At 40.5% G+C, this 24,302-nt stretch overlaps 1 protein-coding gene across 3 annotated transcripts in view; it reads right to left on the bottom strand.

Annotated features, from left to right (window-relative positions):
- Positions 1–1,504: 1,504 nt before the first annotated feature.
- The window catches only part of plcb1l (phospholipase C beta 1-like), a 128,924-nt gene continuing 106,126 nt past the window's right edge, over positions 1,505–24,302 (bottom strand). Inside the window, exons 22-34 of one of the 3 annotated variants that reach the window (XM_085245819.1) lie at positions 23,951–24,050; positions 23,229–23,333; positions 23,028–23,143; positions 20,265–20,394; positions 19,838–19,891; positions 19,292–19,511; positions 17,678–17,846; positions 15,654–15,730; positions 15,478–15,567; positions 15,265–15,322; positions 14,930–15,016; positions 14,075–14,099; positions 1,505–3,695 (exon numbers count right to left, since the gene is read on the bottom strand). In XM_085245819.1, coding sequence (XP_085101945.1) covers positions 3,463–3,695; positions 14,075–14,099; positions 14,930–15,016; positions 15,265–15,322; positions 15,478–15,567; positions 15,654–15,730; positions 17,678–17,846; positions 19,292–19,511; positions 19,838–19,891; positions 20,265–20,394; positions 23,028–23,143; positions 23,229–23,333; positions 23,951–24,050 — 1,464 coding nt within the window. In that variant the 3' untranslated portion in view covers positions 1,505–3,462. Of the gene's footprint in view, positions 3,696–14,074; positions 14,100–14,929; positions 15,017–15,264; positions 15,323–15,477; positions 15,568–15,653; positions 15,731–17,677; positions 17,847–19,291; positions 19,512–19,837; positions 19,892–20,264; positions 20,395–23,027; positions 23,144–23,228; positions 23,334–23,950; positions 24,051–24,302 lie in introns of those variants that run through there. The other 2 variants (XM_085245820.1, XR_014888461.1) reach the window with 2 other exon arrangements.

The raw sequence follows: 24,302 nt of genomic DNA, 5'->3' as shown, positions 1-24,302 counted from the left end.
CTAAAGATGAAAAAATAAGTGTTACCACTGGACATTCAGGAAATGGAGTGATTAGATATTACTGCAGTTGCATCCAAGTGCAAACAATAATAATTCTGCCCATAGGTCTATGGATGCAGCCTAAGATTCATTTGACTTTTGAGGCAGAGGAAAAGCCAAACTAGATGGATGTTGATCCAAACATGGCTATGGACATCTACATGCATGCAACCCTACTATGCATGTTTTTGCATAATAGTTCTATATGACTTCTCCTGTTATCCAGCCATGGCAGGTTTTCTGTTAGGGTTACTTCAGAGATGTTCCTAAACTGCGGGTACCCCCACTGCCAAAAACGTCCTGTTATGTAGACACTGCTTTTAGATATAAACTGTACATAAAAGATTGCCTTAAACCTGCATTATTTCAAATGGCCAGCAGGTGGCAACTGCTCTGATTGCCGTGTTTGGGAAAATTACCCTACTGTTCAGTTGATCTGTGATCTCAGCTAACACTTTCCTGATGTGTTTATCAGCTCACTATCTGGTTTAAATTCTTATTTAACGCAACGGGATGTTTATTTTGCAATTTATGGCCACACGTAAAGTAAAATAGACAACAGAGCAGGGTACGCTTTAGGGCGAGCTAGCTAGAACCACCACTTCCTCAACTTGTGTTGCTCAAAATTGTAAATAGCGACAGCTATAATGATCAAGCCGTGGCTTCAAGGTAGGTTCAAAAACAAGTGGTTAATGTCACTGTGGATACGCCCATTTTTTTAAACCTGCAGCATCAGGTACCTGATAACGGCCACTGCCTACCACAACAACCATGGTGTCTCTGAGTAGCACTGAGCAAGGCTGTCTTGTAAAGTATTTTCCATGTAGGACAGAAGAAAAAGACTTTATTAGTTCTTATTTCAATTGTGACATAATCAATACCAGATTTCTAATACAATTTTGAGTTTATTGTTTTGAAGCAGGTAAATTGAAGCCAATTTCATTACAATGCCATTAATAGGAAGTGAACAGTCTATTTATAGGCAGGCTGTGTTGTTACCTGGGAGATAACAGGAAGCAGGTCATCAAGGCTTCCCCTGCCTGCCCATTACCTTGAGTGTGACAACCCCACCAGCCTACAGTGCACAAATACCCGTCACAGATGCTTCCAAACATACTCTGTAACTGGGTTTCAGACACTGATTCATCTTTTAAAAGAAAGCAGTGACACCATTAAGCTGTTTCCAACACAATTTTTGTTCTTTTTTTGCCTTTGCTGAGTTACGGACTGTGGGTTCAAGACACTTCAAGAAAAAAAACGTAACTACCGGGAATCCCCCCCCAAAACACCAACTCAGGATTGGTTTCACCACTGAAACCAGGAAGGATTAATATAATGTATGTAACTGTAACACATTACATACATAGACATGAAATCTGTAAGATGTAACAATAAAAAAACAAACCAACACAATATTAAGTTCAGCACAACAAATCAAAAGACACACAACTCCACTCCAGCAAAGTACAATAATAGCCACATTTATTGTAATTACAAGCAAGTTCCCTTTACACTAGATTTTTTTTCTCAGCTTCATGTTTTAACCTTCGTGTCATACGTACATTTACATTTCCAGAGTGCATACACTGATGAGAAGGGGGGGGGGGGGGGGGGGGGGGGTAGTCTGTTAAATAAAGTGGTTCAAGACATAAAAGAAAACAAAAAATGTCTCTCTTGCCTTTATGAGTCACATGTTAAATACTTCTCATTACAAGCATTACTCAGTAGTGGTACTGTACTAAAAAGTGCACACGGTCTATTCAATACCAGACAGCTTCATATATTATTATATAATGGCAATTTTAACAATGATGCATTTCACACATTCAACATCAAACAAGGCAAACCCATTCAAAAGGCACAGGACTCTCACATCGATATCATCTTTAAAAAAAAAAGAAGGTATTTGTACTTACATGTCAGGCAATCCTTCACTTTCAACTCTTTTTCTAAAAGGAAAATCAGCTGAAATATGATTCGATATCAAATGGCACACCCATGGTGGCACTGGGCGGAAGAAAGTTTTAAAAAAAACTTAATGAATTAGCACAGTTCACATGTTACAGGGGGGAGGAGTCCAGTTATTCATAGGTTCATGTTAACGCTGGTGTTCTGCAGATATAAACTGAGCACCTGATTGAAAATAATGCAACCATTTCCCCACAGTTTCCCCGCTTTAGACTCCAATCGTGGGTAAATAATAATAAAAATAATGACGATGCCCGAGGGGGACGTATTTTCTGTGGGCATTCTCTGTGTGTATTGTGCACACAAGGTTTCCCTGTAAGTACAAAGGGAACCAGTAAGAGGAAGGCCGCTTCAACAAACTACAACAGGATCCTCTTCTGTTTGAATGTCCTGGTTTGTTTTAGTCAAGGGGGCAAAGGTAAAGAATACAATGAGCAATCTGTGAGCAGGAGCCGGCTAGCGTTGCATCTAGAGAACAGGGTGTGTCATTACTTACTTTAGTCCTGTTCAGCTTATTCCGCAGTGATGCATCAAGCCACACTGAGCCCACTGTTTTGCAGGTTAAGTTTAAATGTTTCAGAGAAAATAGATTTACATTAATAAACATCTCTGCTACAGAGCTACTTGTTAACATTTACAGTTGTTCAAATACATGCAGACACTGTACAAATAAACGTTCCCTTCTTGTCCTCTTTGGACAGAATCGTCCACAAACTTGTTAAAAAAAACCCAAAACAAATACGAGGCAGAACAAAGAAAGAATGGCAGATAATTTTTTAAGAATATTTCCAAATTTCACAAAAAAAAACCCCAAAAGAAATTATTTTAAAAAACAAAACAAAAAGGAAATTAGCAGCAACGCATAGGCTTAGTTCTGTGAGAACAAACTCAAGAACCAGCAAGCCACCAGTGCCTCTGGGTTAAAGTAAGAGAGGGTTTAGTGAGCCTTCAGTGCAAATATGTAAAGGTGAATTTAAATCTTATAGAGACGGAAGCTTTAAAGGCTGGATATATAATGACTTCTTTACAGTACACTCCATTTAAAATCCACTGTGAAGTGAATACCAACCCTTGGCACGACACGCCTCTCTGATCAGCACTACTGCAAACATCGTGATAATAAAAATAATAAAAAGAAACTACTCTCTCTCTGTGCAATAGTTCAAGTAAGTTATTTCCTGCAAATAGTTAGTGTTTCCTAACACCTCCTGTGGCCGTACCGAAAGAGACGACAACGTACAGGTAACATACAAATACACAAAAGGTTATTATTTACATGAAAAACAGGTGTCTGGACAAGACTGCACTCTACGCAGAGAGGACCGCTACTCACCAATTCAGGCTCAGATTTGACCTAATCCTCCCACTGGTTACAATTAGGACCAAAGTGGCAGTCTCATCCTAGAATCTGTGTCCATAACCACGTCCACCAGTCAGTGTCCCAAAGGGTCAAGGTTAAATCTCTAGAGCGGGGTTTCGTAGACTCGTTCCGACGACCCCTCCTCCGTGTCGTCCTCTGACTGCGACGCCTTGTGGTTCAGCTTCTCTGCTGTCGACGAGGAAACGAGGTTTCCATGGATGCTGTCGTCGCTCAGCTTGGCCTTGCTGCTGTCCTGAACAAACTCTTGGATTTCCACAGGTAGCCGGCGAAATTTGTCCTGGTACTCCTGGTCCAGATCGCTCTGTAACTGCAGAGGAAGAAAATCAAACATCAACCAAGAATCCGTAAATGAAGAAAATTTAATGATGTCAGTGTGGTCCAACAACCAATTCTGGTAAATGGACTGGTTCTTATATGGCCCTTTACACATCTTGCCAACTTGTTTTTTCCACATGCAGTGCAGAGTAGATAACAATTATCAGCAATGTAGTGTTCAGTATCTTGCTAGGGACTGTGACATTTTTGCAGATGAATAGAAACCACCAACCGAGTTCGACCTACAGCTCTTTGAGGTTTGATCAGCAGGTGGATGGGATTGCTTTGCCTGAGATGATACTATATTACTGAAAATAAGAAGAGTAATAGGTCTCTCCTAAAGTTTCTGGAGATGTCACAAAATGGAAGAAGTCTGTTTCTTTAATTTTTATATATTTTCAGTAGAGATTCATTAACTTTCTGTGTTTCCTGTTTGGTGTACAGTGGAGATTTTTTTTGACCTACTTGTCTGGAAATGCTGCAGATCACGGCTAGGGTGAACCAAACAGTAATGTTGTGGGACCAAAACAATGAGCTGGATGAGCTGAGGGGAAGTTGCATAACAATTCTCTGCGGGGTTATCAGTATGAGCGACCTCATTAGAGCAGCTTTAAAGTTTTCACCCTTTACAGCAACCTTAACAATCAGTGTCTACACTGGATTGTAAGTGCTTGGATACAGTAGGTGCTGCAGTTATTTCCATGCCTCTTATCTAAAGACTATAATAACATGAATCATGCCTATTTCCATAACACAGCCTGAACAAAAAGGCTCGATGCTGAACATCAGATAGGGACCGTGACATTCTGCACTGAATAGGCACCTTGATCTGCTGAGGCAGACCAGGATCCCGACAATATCCATGTACTGTATCCGCCCTGCCCTCACTGAGAAACAGAAAGGAGAAGCTGTTTTCTCCGAGGCATAGACGCCCCCAATGATTACAGATGACAAGATTGTATTCATGTCATTGCGAGCCAATAATTGCTGTAATGCTGATTTCTGTTTAACTACTCGGCTGGCTCCCACGGGAGAGCAGTAATTAAAAGAAACGCTGCTAAGATGAATGGTGTCAAAGTCTCACAGCTCGGTACAGTCACGTCAGCACAATGCGAGATCGAAAGTACCTGAGTCCCACCAAGACTTAGCAGGGATCAATATTTTGTCTTAGAGATACTGGTCCCTGCTGTTGAGTGAATGAGGGGCCCCACTACAGACTGACAGCATCCAGCATCTAACTAGAAAAAAATACAAATGCACGTCTCACCTGAATGAATGGAAGCAAATATTGCTGCGACAAAACTGAGAGATATATTCATCTTGCAGGAACTTCAGGCAGAATAAACTGCTGAACACAAAGCCGTACTCTCCTGTGATAGATTCACCTGCAGTACACCCCTCCATCCCCCCTTCCCCCCCAATCCCCAGACATACAGTCATTATAGCGGCGACCAGAAAATTCACAGCTGGCAAACTGCACAAATGAATATCTGAAAAAATATTTGCAAGAATAGCCAAGAATGGGAGAGACGGAGAGAGCGGAGGAGTCCGGATGAAGGTCAAGGACTCCCATGCTTCTCTTGACTTTACAATTTTCTGCCCTCTCCACTTCACGAGATGGCACATCCATTTCATTTGAGAGCCCTTCATAGCTAAATGAGAAAACCTGATTGTTACAAAGTGCTCGCCTTCACAGCACTTTGAAGCATCGCCATAATATAAATTAAACTGATATTATTTTGTTTAGTCTCTGGATGGTTATCACACCTAGGGGCACTAATTTTGGGTGCAATCCTAAAATCTTGGGACTGAAAATGTGTTGTTTTTTTTACGTCTACTCTAGTTGAGACAACACATTAAATGGTAAAAGTTGCAAACAGAGCTGCAGAAGCTTACTGCAGTGCCCCGTGCTGTTAGAGCTGGGCGATAGAACGATAACGATATGTATCGCGATATAACTTTTACTCGATAGAGAAATTAAGCTATCGCGATAGACTTCGCCGCTCTTGTCCTCTTAAAATAAAAAATAAAAATAAAAAAGGTCAGCCAATCCAAACTAAGTAGCGCAGAGCCGAACCAATCACAGCCGCAGCGTCACGTCGCGTGACTTGTTACATACAGCACAAGTGCCAAGCCGCACGTGTGTTTGTTTGGGAAGCAGGCAGTGGGTAATAATAATAATAATAATAATAATAATGGATTGGATTTATATAGCGCTTTTCAAGGCACCCAAAGCGCTTTACAATGCCACTATTCATTCACTCTCACATTCATACACTGGTGGAGGCAAGCTACGGTTGTAGCCACAGCTGCCCTGGGTAATGGAGCCAGCGCGTAATGGAGGAAATGAGTGTGCCGACTAGAATAATCTACCGAGCGTGACCGAAGAGAAAACAGATGACGGTTCCAATGCCGGAGAGATTGTCGAACGGAAGAGCCATAGAAGTTCCGTAGTGTGAAGGTATTTCGGCTATTTCAAGTCTGACAAAAAACAGTAGCGTGCACTGTAAATTGTGCCGAAAGCAAGTCTGGAAATACAATAAACTGGTGCATGCGTCACACTGTGCGCCACGTTATTGTTTCGGTGAAATGGATTTCTACAATACTGTTACTGTTAATTCTACTCTCTGCAGTGTTTAAATGCTTACATATACACACAGTTACTGTCCGTCCACACATACGACTCGGGTCTGCTTCTGTGCCCCAGCTTTGTTTACTTTTTCCCACCGAGGCTTCTAGACTTCTGATTGGCCAACATTTCTGCACGGTTAGGAATCTAGCGCCACCTGCTGCTTTGGCATGTTCATAGCAGCGTTTTCCTTCATTTCTGCCTTTATGTGTGGACGGGATTATTTTTTAAAACGAAAACGGAAAATCTCCGTTTTCAAAAACACCCGTGTACGTGTGGACGTAGCCTCAGTCTCTGACTGGAAGCGCTAATTCGTCATTCGGCTTTTGTCAGACTAAAGTAACTGTTAAAACTGTTTGAAAAGCTCAGCTATACAACAAGGAGAGATTGAGAATTTCCTTTTAGTTCTCAGTTTATTTGATACTGACAAAAGTTAGTTTTGTCTGTTCTTCTGTAAAACAAACTAAGATTTATTTTTAGAATTAATATTTTGTTTCTAAGTGGAATTGACAATTTAGTCTGTTTTGTTTGTTCTATTTTGAAACTTAAACGCTTTAGCGGCTGCCTTTTGTGTAGTTTGCAATATTTGCCTTTATTTATCTGAAAAAGTCTCATGTTCCTTAAGTACATCTACCCTGTTGAACTTATTATGGGAAATAAATATTTAAATAAAAACAAGCTGCTGATTATTTCACATTTTACTTGTGAGCAACGGCACATTTAAATCTTACAAATATAGTTATTTGGCTTATATCGTGATAGATATCGTTATCGCCTGAAATGAAAAAACATATCGTGATATGAAAAAATCTCATATCGCCCAGCTCTACGTGCTGTGTAAATTAAGTTGCAAAAATAGATGTCTGGTATTCAGTAGTAATAGCTCACTTTCTCAGTCTGCTGCCATGTTATCTAAACTTAGTTATCTAATTTTAGGGGTGGATTTTAACCTGTCTCCACTGAAATTCACAGACCGATGATGCTTAATGCATAGAAACCACTTTTTTCTCTCCATTTAGTTGAAATGATCGTTGTTACAGATCTGTATGTAAAAATCTATCAGCCAGGTAACTCAACTGCATCTGTGCCTCATTGTTTGAAATTAAGGAAGCTCTGCAGTTGTCTCTTTCTGATGTTTTTGAGTGGCAAAACAGAGCCTGCTCCCCCCGCACCACCAAGCAGAGCATTTCAAGGTCACCTTCTCAGAGAGATGCCTCCCTGGCTCCTCCATCCCTCTCTCACTCTAATCTTTCTTTCTCTGCCTTTCTCTTCTCTCTCCGTGGGTCTCACAGAGCAGCCATCCAACACATCAAAACCAGATGGCTAAAGATGCACCACGGCTCCCCCCCCCTTGCTCTTCACTGCGCATGACCTACTTAGGGGTGGGACAGCCTGCTCGCCCTGTGTGCTCGCATGTGTGTTTGTGCATGTGCAGCCTTTTTTTTATACCCTGCCTGCTGAGGCACAAACACCCTCTGATTAAATCTGTCATCTTTTCTCCCATCTGATGACACCCTGGTTCATGAGAACGGGGAGGTGGGAGCAGAGGGCAGAGAAGTCTGAAGGGTGCCAGCCACTTCTGAGAAACATGTGAGCGCATGGCGTGCGCACGGGTGTGTGCGTGTAATCAGAAGCAAAGGGCCGTCTGTTAGAGTGATGAGATGAGAGATGAAGACAGCCGTTTCCTTTTACCAAAAGGAACAGTCTATGAATGAATGACAGAAAGATGGATGGATTAGGGAAGAAGGAGGGAGAACTGTGGTATTTTCAGAGTTTCTTGTGATCTGTGGCTTCCAGCTGATATCTTATCAGCCTGGCAGAGGAGAAATCACAGGAGTTTAGTACACAGAGAGAAGACGTGATTGAAATCTACTCCTCAGGCTTAATGGATTTGGGAGAGGGAAGTTTTGGATAATCAAAATTTGGAATTCCTATGGTGACAAGTAAATTCCAGGTCTGGTTAAAAGATATAGTTCTTTTGAAATCATAAGCAACCATGATCAAATGCTCTGTGTGCTCACGCTCGATCACATTTATGTACGTGTGGTCCAGCTTCGGTTTGGACACCCTAACCAGCAGGAGCTAGAGTTCTCCAGCCAGCTTTTAAATCTGTATCTCATCTCTGAAGACCAGTCATCTGTCAACAAACCACATGCACACATTTCTGCCTTTCTTAAAATACAGCACTCGGTGACCTTCTTCACCAGCTGTCCTCATTTTGAGAAGCTATCGGGGGACTCAGAGAAGGCCTCCAAAGAGCCAAATTAATTCTTTGCTTTGAGCCATGACATAACGCCTGCTGCGGCATTGCAAAAGTCCTCAACTGGCAAAGAGCTGCACTACACATACATCACACAGCTATGTTAACAGTGTCTCATCTTACTGTCACAACAAGCAGGTCTTAAGGAATGATGTGCGTCGGTGTGCAGGCTTTGAAAGTAGGTTTTAACCACTTGCTGCTCTAAACCGTTTCAGTGAAGCTGAAAGTGTTCTGTGACACGGAGCAAAACCTGCAAATCTCACACTTACACTCCGTATCGAGGCATGTACCCCGATCCTGTGATTTAGCCTACTAACATCACCACACAGACTCTAATTAGACTAAACCCAAGTTCCTAAACCCACATCTGAGAGATAAGAAAAGGTCACGACCCTATCATCTTTGCATGCTGGTGCATACTGCAAGTAAGACGTGTGTGTGTGTGTGCGATTGTGCGAGACGGAGGGCAGAGAGAAATTTACTTTCTTTCCACTGTATTGGTCATAAGAATGAAAATGAACTGCAGCAGTCCAAATGCAACAGCAATAACAACACCAGTAATAAAAGAGAGAAACTATTCAGGATAAACTATGTGCTCCTTTTCCATCTATCTCACCTTCTAACCCTCTCTCGGTGCACATATGTGTGTGAATGCCCTTTCCTGGCTCCTTTCAGATAATTTATTTGCTGCTTTCCTTTCCTTTTTTTGAGAGATTCTTTTCTTCAGGTCCAAGAATTTAAAAACACTCCTGCATACCTCCACTATGTACTGTAATGAGTGTTTTCCCTAAAAGGACTGGCTCAAAGGGGAATGTCAGTTGTGAAATGTGCTCAGCGGTACTTTGACATCTTTACCTTTAATGTGGATGCTAACTAAAAGATTGCTGAATAAATGCATGCATGTTTTAACACATCCATGTTACTGTGATATGAAATTTGATTGTAATTTGTAGAATGACACAGTAAAGTAGTATCCACAAAAATATATGATATTTGTTAACAATCATTTTACAATATAGTGCATATTTGAAAGGACTATGTGCCTGCATTCCTTCTAATGGCCAGCAGGGGGCAACTCCTCAAGCTGCAAAAACAAGTCTACTTAATTTATTACCTCAGTAAACATGTTTCTAAAAAATGTTTGGCCAATTATTTTTTTATTTAATCCTCCTTTTGAATTTATTAATTATGGTCCTAAATAAAGTAAAATACACAATAAAGCTGGGTATGCTACAGGGGACGGATGTTGTCGGCCATATGCAACTCAGGAGAAAATTATTGTTTTTTACCCAGTAATTTCCATGGAGATAATGAAAATTTAAACATAACAGCAGTCTAATATTCACCATCAATTTCAGCTCCGTTGTGGTTTCTCCCAATGCCTTGGGGAAAAATCTTGCTTTTTAAAGATAACAGCTGCATGCAGCAACCACAAAAAAAGTTGTAGGGAACGGGAGTCAACCAACATGGTTAAAAAAAGGAAAAATCTAGGGACCAAAAACAAAACACAGAGCTAAAATTTGCAAGAATTTCTTATGGGTTAATCACACTGCTACACAACACTGACTATTGTGGCATTAAACCCAGCTGCTGCTGAAGAATATAGTAATAGTATATTTCACCCTGTGTATGCTGACACTGGCTTTGAGGTGTATAGCACTGTAATGTAAAATGTGGTGTTAAGACAACAGACTGAGTACTTGATTAACAGCCGTGCTTTTATATTGATTATTTTAGTCTATAAATTATACACACTGAAACTTTTGCCAAAATTTCGTCAATTTTTAAACAATCAAAACTTATAATATGCCTAAAACACGCCAGCAACTAAAATTGACTTTCATCTAGAACTTTATTTACTGCCTTGTCCTCACAGTGTTTTTGTTGTTTTTTCCTTCCTCTCTAATGCTGCAGAATGGCTAAAGTTTAAGATGTTCATTCCAGAGTCCTCCAAACCGTACTGTTGAGAGGAAAAGTTTCAACGTTCCTTAGACAGAGCACAAGTCGAGAGAGCTTCATTAGCACATGTGGGCATACATAATGAACACTCGAGCACTGATCTAAAATAGCAGCTGGCATAATAGGGCAGAAGATTAACCAAGCATGCCACATGTATGCGCACGCACACATATACAATGGATTTTACTTCACTGCCTGTGGGTTGCACTCAGTGTTCCCTGTATGTTTCTAAGTGTGTGTGTGTCTGTGTGGGAAAAAGTGCATTATTGATGCAACCCCGCCAGAGAGAGATGATGCAGATCAAAGTCTGTGATGAGGGAACATGGTGGCCACCCACCACCCAATGACAGAGAGAGGGACATAGAATGAGACAGAGGGAGAGAGAAGAAGGCCATATACCAGCTTCCTTCCTATTCAGCTCCAGCCCTCCCATGATCTCCTCCAACCTGTTTGCTCCCTCCCCTTTCCTCACCCGTCCTCCTCCTCTTGCTGCTTTCTTCTACCTCCAGCAAGCATCCCTGAAATTGCGTCACGAAGACTTGGTTCCAAATTAACAGATTGCAGAGAGTCATGAAGGATAGAAGAGGATATGCGAGGCAGAGAGAGTGGGGGGGGGGGGGGGTCCTGAGTTTCCATGGCGACCGCACAGGACTCCTGCTTCTTGAACGAATGCATGTGTGTCTGTGTGTGCCTATGTGTGTGTGCGCATTCAAGGCTTTCACAGAGGGAGACACCATAAGATATTTTTTTCCTCCTTTTTTCGTTTAGGCAACAAAGAAGCATTTCTCCTACGTAAAGATGTAATTCGAACGATACGCAAGCGTACACCAACGCGCCATGTTGTGAAACATATTGCCTTCTGACTGTTTCATACTCGTTTCACAGCCAAATAAGGTGTGAAGGGATGACTGGTACATAGTAATTACAACATGCCCTGGTAAGCTTTTAGTCTGCTCCTATCATAAAACGAAGGCTAGAATCCTCACACTACATCCACATAAACAAAAAATCTGGGTATGAAGTCACACCCAGAATCAATCTGAATCTTCAGCTCCAACGCAGGTTTCAGACTCAAAGTAGTAAGTTTTAGAAGATCGGGTGTGATCGAGTGGAACGAACATAGACTTTGCGCCTCGTCTTGTTTTTCTGCGGACAATGTGACCTTGACCATGTGGCCTTAAGTAAGAAAAAAGCAGCAGGCCAGGATATAGAGCCTTCAAGTGTGCGGAAATGCCTTTTGCCAGCATGCTGTGCACTGTTGACTCCTGGGGTTATTTTGATTGGATCATTAACAGGACAGTAACACCTAAGTGCACAGGCTGGGAGTGATGACACAACCCGTCATGTCTCTCTTTTTGTCTCTTGCTTCTCGTTCAGTTTAGTACATGACCTTCATACTACCAGCAGGTAACAGCAGCAGAAAAAGCAGCAGCACAAGTTGCAAGCTGCTGCTAATGCTAAAGTCAAAGCATAGAGCAACAAATCTCCCAAAAATCAAATCCTAAGCAAGATTTAACAGGACTGCATAAATATTGTAGCTAACTTTTTATCTCGGTATAGCACATGTATGTGAGCTCACACATGTGCTGCACATGTACAGATGTTACTGTAGCAAGTCGCTCAGCTCAACATGTCCATTAGTAGCTTTTCTGAACCAAGAGGAGAAACTGGGTCAGAACTGTATGAAAGGGGGCACTTTTCCTCTCTCTGATTCATAAATACATACCACAATGGAAACACACTACAAATGTAGTTCTGCATTAGCCCAGACTTGAATATATCCCCACTGGAGCCCTTAACATCCTATCCTTAAGTCTTTCCATTGTGTTTATGTGTCTGAGTAGCACACTTTGGAGATATCATGTTGCATAGACTGTAGTACATTTATTATAGAGGTACTGAAGAATGCAATCCCACACATTTACACACACACATAGCGTGTTTGATGCCATGAAGGGCCAATGACCTGCTCAGTGGGAGCAGTTTTGGGTTCAGTGACTTTCTCAAGGGTGCTCAGTTACATATTTTTATGGACTGGAAAGAGATCTAATCCCATTGGAATGAAACCATGATTCATGTTAATCAACAAAAACACTTAAAGTGCACAGGCATTGTTAGTAATATTCCATTACTAGGAGCATTAAAACACTTTATTGGATTTAACGTTAATACCGGTTAACCACACGATCCCTGAACAGAAGTGTCCCTTTATCACTGGGCATTATACTAGTGTTATGGAGAGCATCCTGAATTTTTCAACAAACACAGCCCGGGGTTATCTTGAGCGTGCTGTCTCTAGAGTTTTGGCCCCTGACATCGGCATATCCCGCATACAGATCACCATCACTCCATGAGAACAGCTATTGCACAGTTTGGATGATTATTATGTACATAATAGATTTCTGCAGGCAAGATTAACTTTGAGGTGGTGCAGACTCTTATTTGGAGAATAGTTTGCAACAAAGTGTTCGGGGGTGGATACGGCTACAGCTTTGTGGGGAAACAATGAGCGAAGAGTAACAGAAAACACAAAAGTGACAACAAAGAAAACGACCTTCTGAAAACTGTCCCTCTATCTCCGTGCTACTTCAGTGTCGATGAGACCCCGATGACACAGGATGGCAAAACTCAAATCAGTGCTGACTGTTCATACTGAACTCAGATTGACAAGAAGCTCCAGAAATGAAATAAAGTCCTCATGAAAAGGAGGGAAGTTCAACAGCCTGAGTTAGTTACGAGGCGACAATCATGTCTCAACCTTGACGTTCTCTCCTCATGTCTCCCTACTGCAGCTTTATGGAAAGACACAGAAGACCTGCGAGTCTTTGGGCTGGATGTTTGTACAGTGCTGCACCTCCCACACTCAACTCCGAGTGGTTTCAAAGGAACAAGGAGCTGTCACGTTGAGTGTGGGTGGTTATGGAGCTGTCTCCAACTAAAGACTTCTGATTTATGCCTAAAAACAAAACAAAACTACACTGAGCAGACACGGTAAATTCCTGCTGTCATTTCACTTCATTGGAAAAGATGTATAAGCGTAATAGGAGCAACACACCCATGTGACACTTCTCTGTGCAATACTACAGCTGATGTAATACAACTTAGATGCATTAGATAATCAAGAAAATCTAAATCATAGCAAGAGCTCAATAAGATGACTCTAATAAATGCCCATGTTTGTGTTTAGTACTAGCCAAACAACAAATACTGTGTAATTGTAATTACATTTGTGTACAGACGATGTTGCCTAGACTCATTTTGAGCAGATAAATGCAGTGTGATCTCACTACACACAGCCCAATCTGCTTCTCCTCACATTGTTCTCTTGCCTGCAATCAATGACACGTTTGCTTGAATTTACTAATGCAGCATTCTTCATCACAGCAATGCACTGTGGGTCTCATTCAATGCACAATTACTTTTGGCTGGGCAGCAGCCCAGGTGTATGCACAAGCTTGCATATTAATACTGCCACACTTACGGTGTGTTAGTGCTCAACACTGGGATGCAACAAAGTTCTTACCATGCTCCGCAGCTGCACAGTAATCCTACAATCACAATGACAATTATATGGTTGGAAACTCTGCAACCCAAACAGATAGAGCATTGCAAGAAAATGCTGGAGTATCCACTTCACTACTGACAAGAGTGGCATGATGGCATCACAGCCTACCTGCAGGAAGCACACTAATAACGGTTGAGGAATTGTGCACCCACGGCAAGGCAATTAAATATTTTCCAACAACTTTCTCATTGTGATTCACAGTACCATCCATCAACCAGCAGTAGTGATATTTAAACTCTGGGTTGCATATTAGCATAAAGATTCAAGGGATCATATAATACATTTTGAAAACAGAGACAAATACAATCTTCATACACCACAACGTTCACCATATATTATAGCACACCCGTTCAGTGCAGCACTAAAGCCTGGTGCAGGTCGCCATCTAGTGGTTGAACATACTAGGCCAAAAGGAGACAGACTACATACATATTTTTTGTGCAACTTTTACAAAACCTGCACCAAGAAACAAATAACTGAGCCTTCATCTATGTCAAATATGCATGTATTATTACATTCACTCTTTATAGCACCCCTAGGCCTTCATGTTTTTGAAAAGCACTATTCTACTAATTACAAATTATTTTATCTGCACAGGTAAAGACTGCAAGGTGTGCTGTGAACCTTGCAACCAATTCACAGGGTGACCAGATCCCAACAACCTTAATGTGGGACAAAGGGGACATATCAGCAATGCTGAGCTGTCGTTACATCATTTCAGCTGCTCTTCCGTCTGGTAATAGTTTTTAGGTATACATAGATATTTTTTGCATTTTAGATTTTATTTACTTGGTATATTGGTCAAGATAATACCTTTGGCCTCTCATCCAAGATTTGCTGGCGGATGTCCTTGTGTTTCTCCAGTAGCCTCTCCTGTCTTTTACTCTGGGCGTCTTCCAACTAGAACACACACACACACACACACACACACACACACACACACACACACACACACACACACACACACACACACACACACACACACACACGCACACACACACACAGTATAAGGTAATTATATCATAAAGTGAATTTGTCATAAAGTAGATGCAAATTTCAGGCAAATCTTCTCAAATTTGCAAAAAGAGCACCATTTTTCAGTGCTCTAAGTTCTCTGTAACGCCACAGCTCTATCGCTGCTCGCTTACCCGTTTGATATACTGCACCACCTCATTGACAAACGATCTGTTGATCTCTAGCTTCTCTCTGTGGGGAGGATTTATCATCAGTCAAACCAAGCAAGTAGTCAGAGTTTAACTAAATATTTAACATACGGTGACACCTAGTGGTCAAACAATTAAAACACCCAAGCCCAAATAGAAACAGCTTATTAATCCTAATATTTCCAAATACACACTTACTCTTCTGTCATATTCTTGTCTTTGGATTTGGCCTCATTGATTTTCTCTTGCCTTTTCTTGTCCATCTTCTTTTTAAGATCCTTCTTTTCTCTGTTGATGTTAGGACAATTAAAAAAAAAAAATGTTGTGATCTGTTTGTTTCAGTGAATAAGAGTGCGTGCTGTATCCATCCTTACTTCTCACAGATGTCTCTGAGCTTTTTCAGCTGAGCGCTCTGGCATTCCTCTGCTATACTGGTCAGCTTCTCAACCAACTGGGACGAGAACGAACAGAGAACAAAAAAAATGTGACAGAAAACATCAGCTTTTTAATTAATCGTTTATTTCATAAATAATATATCACTGAAGCGACCGTTGCTGTAGTTCTGATCATAATTAAACAACATTTAGATGTTGTAAACAACAATCTCCATTAAGCTTTTTTGTTTTTTAATTCCACGCTTGGACAAACTTTTCTGACACCTGCGCTCTGCTCACTGCACAGGGGTATTGGAGCAGAATACATTCATTTTTTCATGCCACACAAGAGAGCTTGAGCACAGGCAGCAAAACAAAGACTGGAATATTCTACAGGGGGATGACCCAGCAGCATTCATGCTGTGGTTAGTCTGCACTTGCTTTTCTGAGCTTTAGGACAGCTGGAGATTGTCAGCACATTATCCAAAACAAATCAGTGCAAGCTCCTATTTGTGTGTGGGATCTGTTTATCCCAGTTTTACATACAGAACATGCTTGTTTATATTACTGATGTTTATGTGAGAACACAACAGCTGGCAATTATTTATCTGGGGAAAGTGCATAGGAGCGCATGTCCATACGGGCATACAAGCTTAGTATGGAGACAAGTTTCAGAATTGGTGTGATGTCTATAAATAGGCAGCTAACAGGCAGAGCACTTGCAGTCCAAATCTCTCCTTTGGCATTATAAAAACTACAAAATATGCAGCTTCAATTTTCTGATTGAAAAGCACAGAGAGGGTTGTTTTTGTGGCTGATCCCTTTGCATTTGTATTTGTTGGACTTCCCATTAAGAGTGTTTTCATTTATTTGCATTGCCAGGATGAGACGTTATCAGAACGGATGTCCCAACGCTGTGAGTGGCGTGCAAAAAAAAATTAAACAAAAACAAGACTTTTACATCAGAAATAATATGAATTAACGTCTTGTTTTTGCAGAAAAACAGAGCTACACTGTTTAGTTGGTAGGTTACTCAGCCTGTTATGCACTGATCTTGATAGATCACATTATTAAAGCTCACATGCAAAGCTTTCCACTCTCACCTGTGCATTCTGGATACTGCAGCATCAACCTAATTTGCATCACTTAGTACATTAGGTCCTCAATCTCCCATTCATCTATGTGCAGTGTGTATCTACTGATAATTATAAGAAAGGTTGCAAAATTGTTTTGACTGGAATACGTGCGGAATTAACTGAACTAAAGCTTTGTTTGTGCATTCAAATGGCATTTTAAAAGCAGTCCCAGAAAATAATAAAAGGGGGAATGGAGATCAGGGATATCTTATAGAGAATAAAGTGGTGCGTGGTGTCCCTGTAAGAGCATGTGCCAAAATAGTTTTAAAAGTCTGTACATTTGCTCATCTGCAATTAGTGTTATTTATTCGACTCACAGTTCAAATATGTGAACGTGTATGACCTTCTCCTGCCCTCTCTTCACGCATATTTTACTATATCTGGTCAATTCAAAGGATCCCTTGAACGTTGATCAATGGCTCCTTGCACTGAATTATTTCCTTTTCCTTCTGAGCTGAATTAGCAGCTCAAAGGGAAAGAAACCAAAGCTATGAGCCAGGAAAACTTCCTAAACAGTCATTTCCCTTGTAATTTTTCCATTCACATGTTCCTCTGGCAGTGCCAGTGATTCCATCTCAAAGTGTTACACACTGTGTCACCAGAGTATTAAACGATTACGGCTATCAGCCTGTGTGATTTACAGCCAAAAATGATTGCAACACGCAGCGACATCCGCTCTGGGAGCAAATGAAAATTACACAGAACATAATTTTTGTTTTCATCTAAGTTTTATTCAGATCAAGTTGGCCTGAATAATTATGAGAAGTCATAAAGGGGATTACTGTCTTTATTTACAGACTTGGTTTATTCACACAGTATCAGACAGGTCTAGACGAGGGTCTTCTTCACATCTGCACATAATTAATTGTCGGATTTGAGGAGAAGTACCTGCTTGATGTGTTCTCGTTTCTGGTATTTTTCGCTGTAGTATTGCTCCTGGCGAAGTGTGAGGAGCTGCTGTTGCTGCTGTTCCTTCAGTTCGGCCAGTCTCTGGCTGCATTCCTGGTCCAGGTCACACAGCTCTTGATCCAGTGTGGACAGAGATTGTTCAGACCGACTGGACACATGCGTGCAAACACACAAACAAAACATGCACAAGTTAAGATAGATACTTCAATCGCAGCAGAGTATCTTATGCAGTAACTGTTAGAATCATTAGAGCATTACTAATCTATAATGCTCACTTCTGACTCCTAAATTTATTTACATGACCTACTAGATTACCTTTGCATGATGTGGAAAATAATAAAAAATGATTATTTCTCCCGTACTAGGCCTTGGTGCAGCAGCTCAGTTCATCACCTGTCCGAAATGAGCTATTTTACTTCTTTTCCTCCTATTCCCGCCACCCAACTTTGGTGTGGCCATGTTTTGCAAACAGAGGGTTTAACAGCAGGTAGGCTTCTGCACTCACAAAGACTCGTCTCACATTTGCCAAAAGATGAAGAATTTGGGGAAAATATTCTGTGAGCAAATTAATCAGCACTGATGTAAAACAAAGAAAATGTGAACGAAAATCAGGAGAGGAATAATGGGTTCACTTTAAATTTCTGACCACATGTCTGCTGCACATTAAAATATTATTTTCATGCACTTTCTCAGGAAGTGATGGTAAAAACTTAGATGTTAGGTGTTTGAAGTTATTTATAACACAAAGAAAGACCGGGCAGGTGGAGTCTGTGATATAGACACTTGTTCTGGACATGAACATGCCTGAAACTTGGAGGAAGTCTTATGCAACATTAAAATTCTATGAACAGCTCAGCAACTAATACCTGTGTTTGCTTTTAACTAGTACTGTATGCACTCCACTGTGGTGTGGCATATTGAGTTTGCATGTACTTTTTTACATAGTTTAACAGAATCATTATCACCTCATAAAATATGTAAAAAGCTTCTGTGGTATTTACAGTAAGATGTGTGCACAACAACATGTGTGGTTATTTTGTAAGTTTCAGTCTATTTCTGCGGTTTAGGACTTACATGAAAATTTTCAATACAATTCACAAAATAGCACTATTAAAATTAAAATGTGGAATATAGTCAGAAATCTGCACTTTTGACACAGGTTGAATCAGAGGCTCATCAGGGCTGTGCCACTGACTCCACACTTCTCTATAGTGTTGTGGTTAACAAATTTGCCTGACAAGCAAAAGATCCTCAGTTTGATCCCAGGAGAGAAACAAATCCCTTTAGAGATGTGTCAGGAAGAAAATGAAAATCTTCCAAATCAAACATGCGGAGCAACCTGCTCTGGGAGCAAAGTAGCTTTTATGTTGGAAAAAAGAGCTTGTTACTAATTGTATTTTTGGTTGAAACACAACACTGAGTCTACATGGGAGCTGGTATAGGAAAAAAGTGCAAGTAACTTTATTCTTCTTAACTGCATGGATGTGTTTTAGTGGATTTCTTTTAAAGACACAGAGCAGGAGGGGACGACTTCAAAAACAAAAAGAAGGCAAATAAAAGTAAAACTGAACACTAGAAAAGGAGGCCACCTACCTTTTCTTACCATCTCTTTTATGGCTCTTTTGCAGGGCAGAGCGCCGACGCTGATGCTGGCTCTGCAGCTCCGACACACGAGCCTGGTGCTCCTTGATCAGCTCGCTGGTCTTGCGGTGGTGTTTCCGAACCAGCTCCTTCATCTCCTTGTACTGCTTTCTCTGCTCCCGAACGAAGCCCTTCTGTTGCTTCAGCTCCTCCACTGTCTGAGCCTCCAGTTCTAAATACAAGAGAAAGGTCAAGGGAAAAGATTTCTAATGAAAAAATTATAAACTACTGTACAACAAACTTTTATGTTTACTACACTGTTTCCCATCGCTAAAGACGGCCATAATAGTAAAGTGCTGTTACTCTGCAAAAGCAACCATGAATAATTAATCTTGAACAAAGAAATATGACCTTAATATGGGCAACACAGGGATTTATTATCTTGCAAATCAAGTCAAAAGGTCTAATAAATACTTAATTTTGATAAGAAGTGATTTCAAATAAAGATAGGAACAGAGATCAGTAAAATCACTATAGATCTAGCAATCAGAAGCTCACCCGTGAGAACACTCTGGATGATGTCTTCAGTCTTCACTGATGGTTTTAATGAGCCTGTTCAGAATTCACAGGATCAGTTAAAGTGGGAGTAAAGTCAGTAAACTGGGTACAAACAGCGATATCTATATTAATCTAATGCATTGTTATATATATTAAATCAAGTCAGACAGTAAGAAAAAAATAATATTCCCCAAGATTATATCAAAGATTTACTTATTCAAATAATTAGTTAGAAACTAAATGTACATTAATCAAATACATTTAGTTTGACCAGATTCCATTCAATTTAAGATTGTTCGTATATACCACAATGATATGAAAAATGTACAAAATTACTCAAAGTCAGCCTTTCAGGCATGAATATCTTTTTGACTGTGGATGTGTAGCGATGATGATGATAATGAAGGCAGGTACGCTGTTTTAGTACCTGCAGGCTGAGGCTGGTGGCTGACCAGTGACTGAGGTTTGGGGGGAGTGGGTGTGTGGCTCAGTCCGTTCTCAGCGGGCGTTATCCTCTGATCCTTTGATTCTGAGGGGGCATCACTTAATGTCTCCACCTGTGCATCATATGAAACATTCAGGATTAAGCAAATGCAAAGTAAAACTACTGCAGAACAACTTAAATCCCAAATATCATTTAAATCAGGCATGTTTCCATTTTGCAGAATTATACTTCCAAACTTCTTCATATGAAGTACACTATAAAAAAGAAGAAAACAAAAAACCAGACGCTTGAGTCTAACAGTAGGAGTAATTCCTTCCTTTGCACCTGTATTCAGAACTCACTTGTTGGCCCTGTTGTGTCGTGCAGCTTAGTTTGTAGACATAGCTTTGGTAACCCACTCTCAGCATGGTTTCCTGTGCTGAGGCGCAGCAGATCTTAATTTCCCGTCGGCCTGCCTGAATGTCGGCCTATACGCTCTTATCTCTGAAAGGTTAATGCAATTTTAAATGATCTAGTTTTTTGTCATGCTAACCGAATGTTTCCCTTTTTTCTCCCCTCTGCTCTCTACACTTATCTCCCCACACTGTGCTCCGCGCTCCACGCTCTGCCTCTTTCGGTCACTGTTTCCATGGTCACAGCATGATACAGCTCTCTGTTGGCCATTCTCGTGGGTAATCATATCAGCTGGCAGAACAGATCAAAGAAGCCCTTCAGGAACAACCCTGCTCTCCGGTTCGCTTTTCCTAATAACCCCAGATAACTCCGTCCTGCCTAGTCTGTCATCCTAAATTTATCCTCACTCCAGTCTTAGAAATCATCTCTCCTCAGTAATTAAGTCTGTGTCTGTTACCTGATACACTGGCACCTACATTACTCGTGCTCGTCTCCATTGAGTAAATTCAAACAGTCCCCTACTTGCAAATGAACAACTTCAGTAAAACCCTGTTTCCTCCCTTTGCTGCACTGTTGCTGACCCTGTTAGTCTGAGTTGTCTGTGATCTAATATTTCCTTGGTTGTCACTTTGAAACAAAGCAAAAAAATAAATAAATCACATTTTCTGAAGCAGCAGAATTCTGAGCTTCTTGCCATTTGAGTTGTTTTCAAACTGGAGCCTGTACTAAAATTTAAGCTTACTGCCGACTCTAGTTTAACTGTGTGATTGCCTATACTGCGTGTATATACTGTGCATCGTTGGTCACTACGTGCTTTAATGTGTGAAGTAGATTGTACTGTTATTGCCTGGGGCAGGGTTAAAGTGAGAAATACCATCTTTGTAAACAAAGTTTAGTTGCATTTTTGCAAAAAAAAGAAAAGAAACAAAAATATTTTAAACGTGCAATGTTTTAAACAGTAGTCTTGGTCTTTGGTGATTCTTTTGTATGAAACCATTGTCAGGGCTGTGTAAGTCTGCACTTCAATCACATCTCATGACACAGTCAAGCAAAGTACACTAAAATTTAAATTTTGGTTAAGTGTTCCTGGTTAGGAGCGAAAGATAAAACATTACAGCATACAAAGTGCAATCTTAATAGACTGATAATACGATAAAATAATAACATTAACACAGCTAAGGTGAGTGTAGATAGGCTTTATAGTAGGAGACTTACAATTAAGACACTAGTTAGAGGTCAGGTACACTGCAAAGCGATCACAGCTCCCTAGTACTACAGGCCCTTCGCCCCTCAGTCTACTCAGCCTCATGACACAGTCTCACACATCAGGACTTTCCATTCATGTGGAAGTGTGGGTTTGTGGGTGACTTCGTAACTTAAAATAGACTGTGATGGTGTACAGAGGCAAAATGACAAAAACTGTGTCTCTGTCCAACTACCTAAGGACCTGACGGTAAACTCCACTGACTTCTGAGCATCTTTTTAAACAACCTCTGTATTTATGTAAGCTTAAAGTGTCACCCCACCACTATTTATCTATCACAGGTTTTATCTGTATTTCAATTTTGAAATTATTTTCATCAGCACTGTAGGAAGTATTCCAGTGCTTTACTGTTGCTCTTTTACTTGAGTCACAATACATCACAACATCATTCAAAACACTGTAAACAACAGTTAAACACACAGACCTGCATTTAAGATATTATTTGGGTAAAACTATATAGATACTGTTAGGATTTCATGTACTTTAAGGCTGGCCTTTTTCTTAAAAACATCAGGCATAAAATAAAGCATCCCCTGAGAATCAGTGGTAATATACGCAGGGGTGATTTGTGATATCTAGCAGATCGATGCCATATTAGACTTGATGCTGCTGCAATGACGCTATAGCAGTGGTTGGAAATACAGTCTCTCATGGGTGACCAAGAAACAAAAACTGTTCCAAACAAAGTCTGCTGATAGTATCTGTGTGAACTTGTGGTGCTGTGCTTAATAATCCATCATTTTATTCACTAGTGCTATTAGATGGCTGTGGGTTTCAAAGCACTTGCGATGGTATTAAAAAGCCTTTGACGCTTTTCTCTTTCTAAATTGTTTCTGCTCTCTTTATCTTCTCACCTTCCCCATGATATATTTTGACTTCTTAACCAGATTCTTCCTCATAATGAGGAGAGTGCCCATCTGGATGAGGGACCGCTCATCTCATCAGCCACTGATTATTGGCCTCAAAGCTTTTTACGCATGAACACAAAGAGTACAGAGGAGAGACACATGTTGGATGACCTGTGATGCAGAGAGAACTACAAACACACACACACACACACACACACACACACACACACACACACACACCTCTTTGTCACCCTCCTCCTCCCCTCCCTCTTCCAAGGTGAGAGCAGCCAGCTGATTGGCTCTTTGCTCCATCAGGTTGACATAGCGGATTGGATTGGACAAGGCTTCAATGACGTCTGAGGACAGGGAAGAAAAGAGTGATGATGAAAAAACCACATTTCTTTTTCTGTTTTTCTTCTTTCTTGCGATCACCTGACTTACCTGCAAATGTGTCTGGGACATAGTCCTTTACTTCAACATACACAAACAGAGCAGGTAACGTCAGGGACTGGTTCTTCTCATTCCTCAGACTGATGTAGTGATAGCCTGCAAGGTTTGGGTTAGATTTTAATTCTATCATTCCAGAAACAACAGTTTTACATCAAAGCAAAGAACAGCTGGACCGATACTGGATTTTTAAGACTGATACAGATATCTGGTAATGAAACAATATTTTTTCATTTCTTTCACAGACATGAAATATGCACAGATTTCCCTAAAACTGTTACATGTAATTATTTATAAGTCCCTACTGAGACAATAATGGCAATGCAGTTTAAATAAATCTTGTTCTATTGTCACAACAAGTCGTGCATTACTTGCTCCAAACAAAGTGCCAACGTGGAAGCTGTAGAGTGGCCTTTGGTCGAGCAACTATGCAATATCAACAGTCATAACATGGTTGGTTCTTTTTAAATTTGCATCTATCAGCTGTTCTAAAATCAGATACTGATATATCAGTCAACAGCTGATGTCGGCATACCAACAAATCAGGGCAGAAATATCGGTCAGGCTCTAGAGCAAAGCAAAGCTTATGCAAATGTTCATGATTTATCAAACTGTATTATAAATATATAAAGTCTAATATAAGTTATTTTTTTTGATATTGACCAAACGCCAACCTATGTGTGAAATTATGCTGAATAAGTGCAAAGTTTTGTCACCTGGACGGATGGCTGACACAGGAATGATGCGGTGTCCGATAAACTTCCCTCCTTCCTCAAACACTGCTATCCTCAGTGATGCTAGCGTGGGCAGGACAACCTAAGAATAATATTATGAATGGGAATAAAACACACAAATTGTTTTTACTGTTATATTATTAACTGGAAGCAGATGGTCAAGATTAATGCAGCCAACCTTTTTTTTTTTTAACAGTGGCTTTGCTGCTTAAATCCATAGGTATAAACTGAATATGAATGCGTTAGCGCTTTAATTATCTAAAGATGTCAAAATGGAAATTAAATGACACCCCAGGTTTTTTTTCAAGCTTTATGACATATAGCCATTACAGCT

The sequence above is a fragment of the Mchenga conophoros genome, linkage group LG15 (genome assembly GCF_057382185.1).
Source record: "Mchenga conophoros isolate Kocher_MC1m ecotype Shallow Benthic linkage group LG15, M_conophoros_male_GT1.1, whole genome shotgun sequence".
NCBI classification, from domain to species: Eukaryota; Metazoa; Chordata; class Actinopteri; order Cichliformes; family Cichlidae; genus Mchenga; species Mchenga conophoros.
The sequence above is the reverse complement of the archived record's forward strand: the minus strand, read 5'-3'. Positions and strand labels throughout refer to the sequence as shown.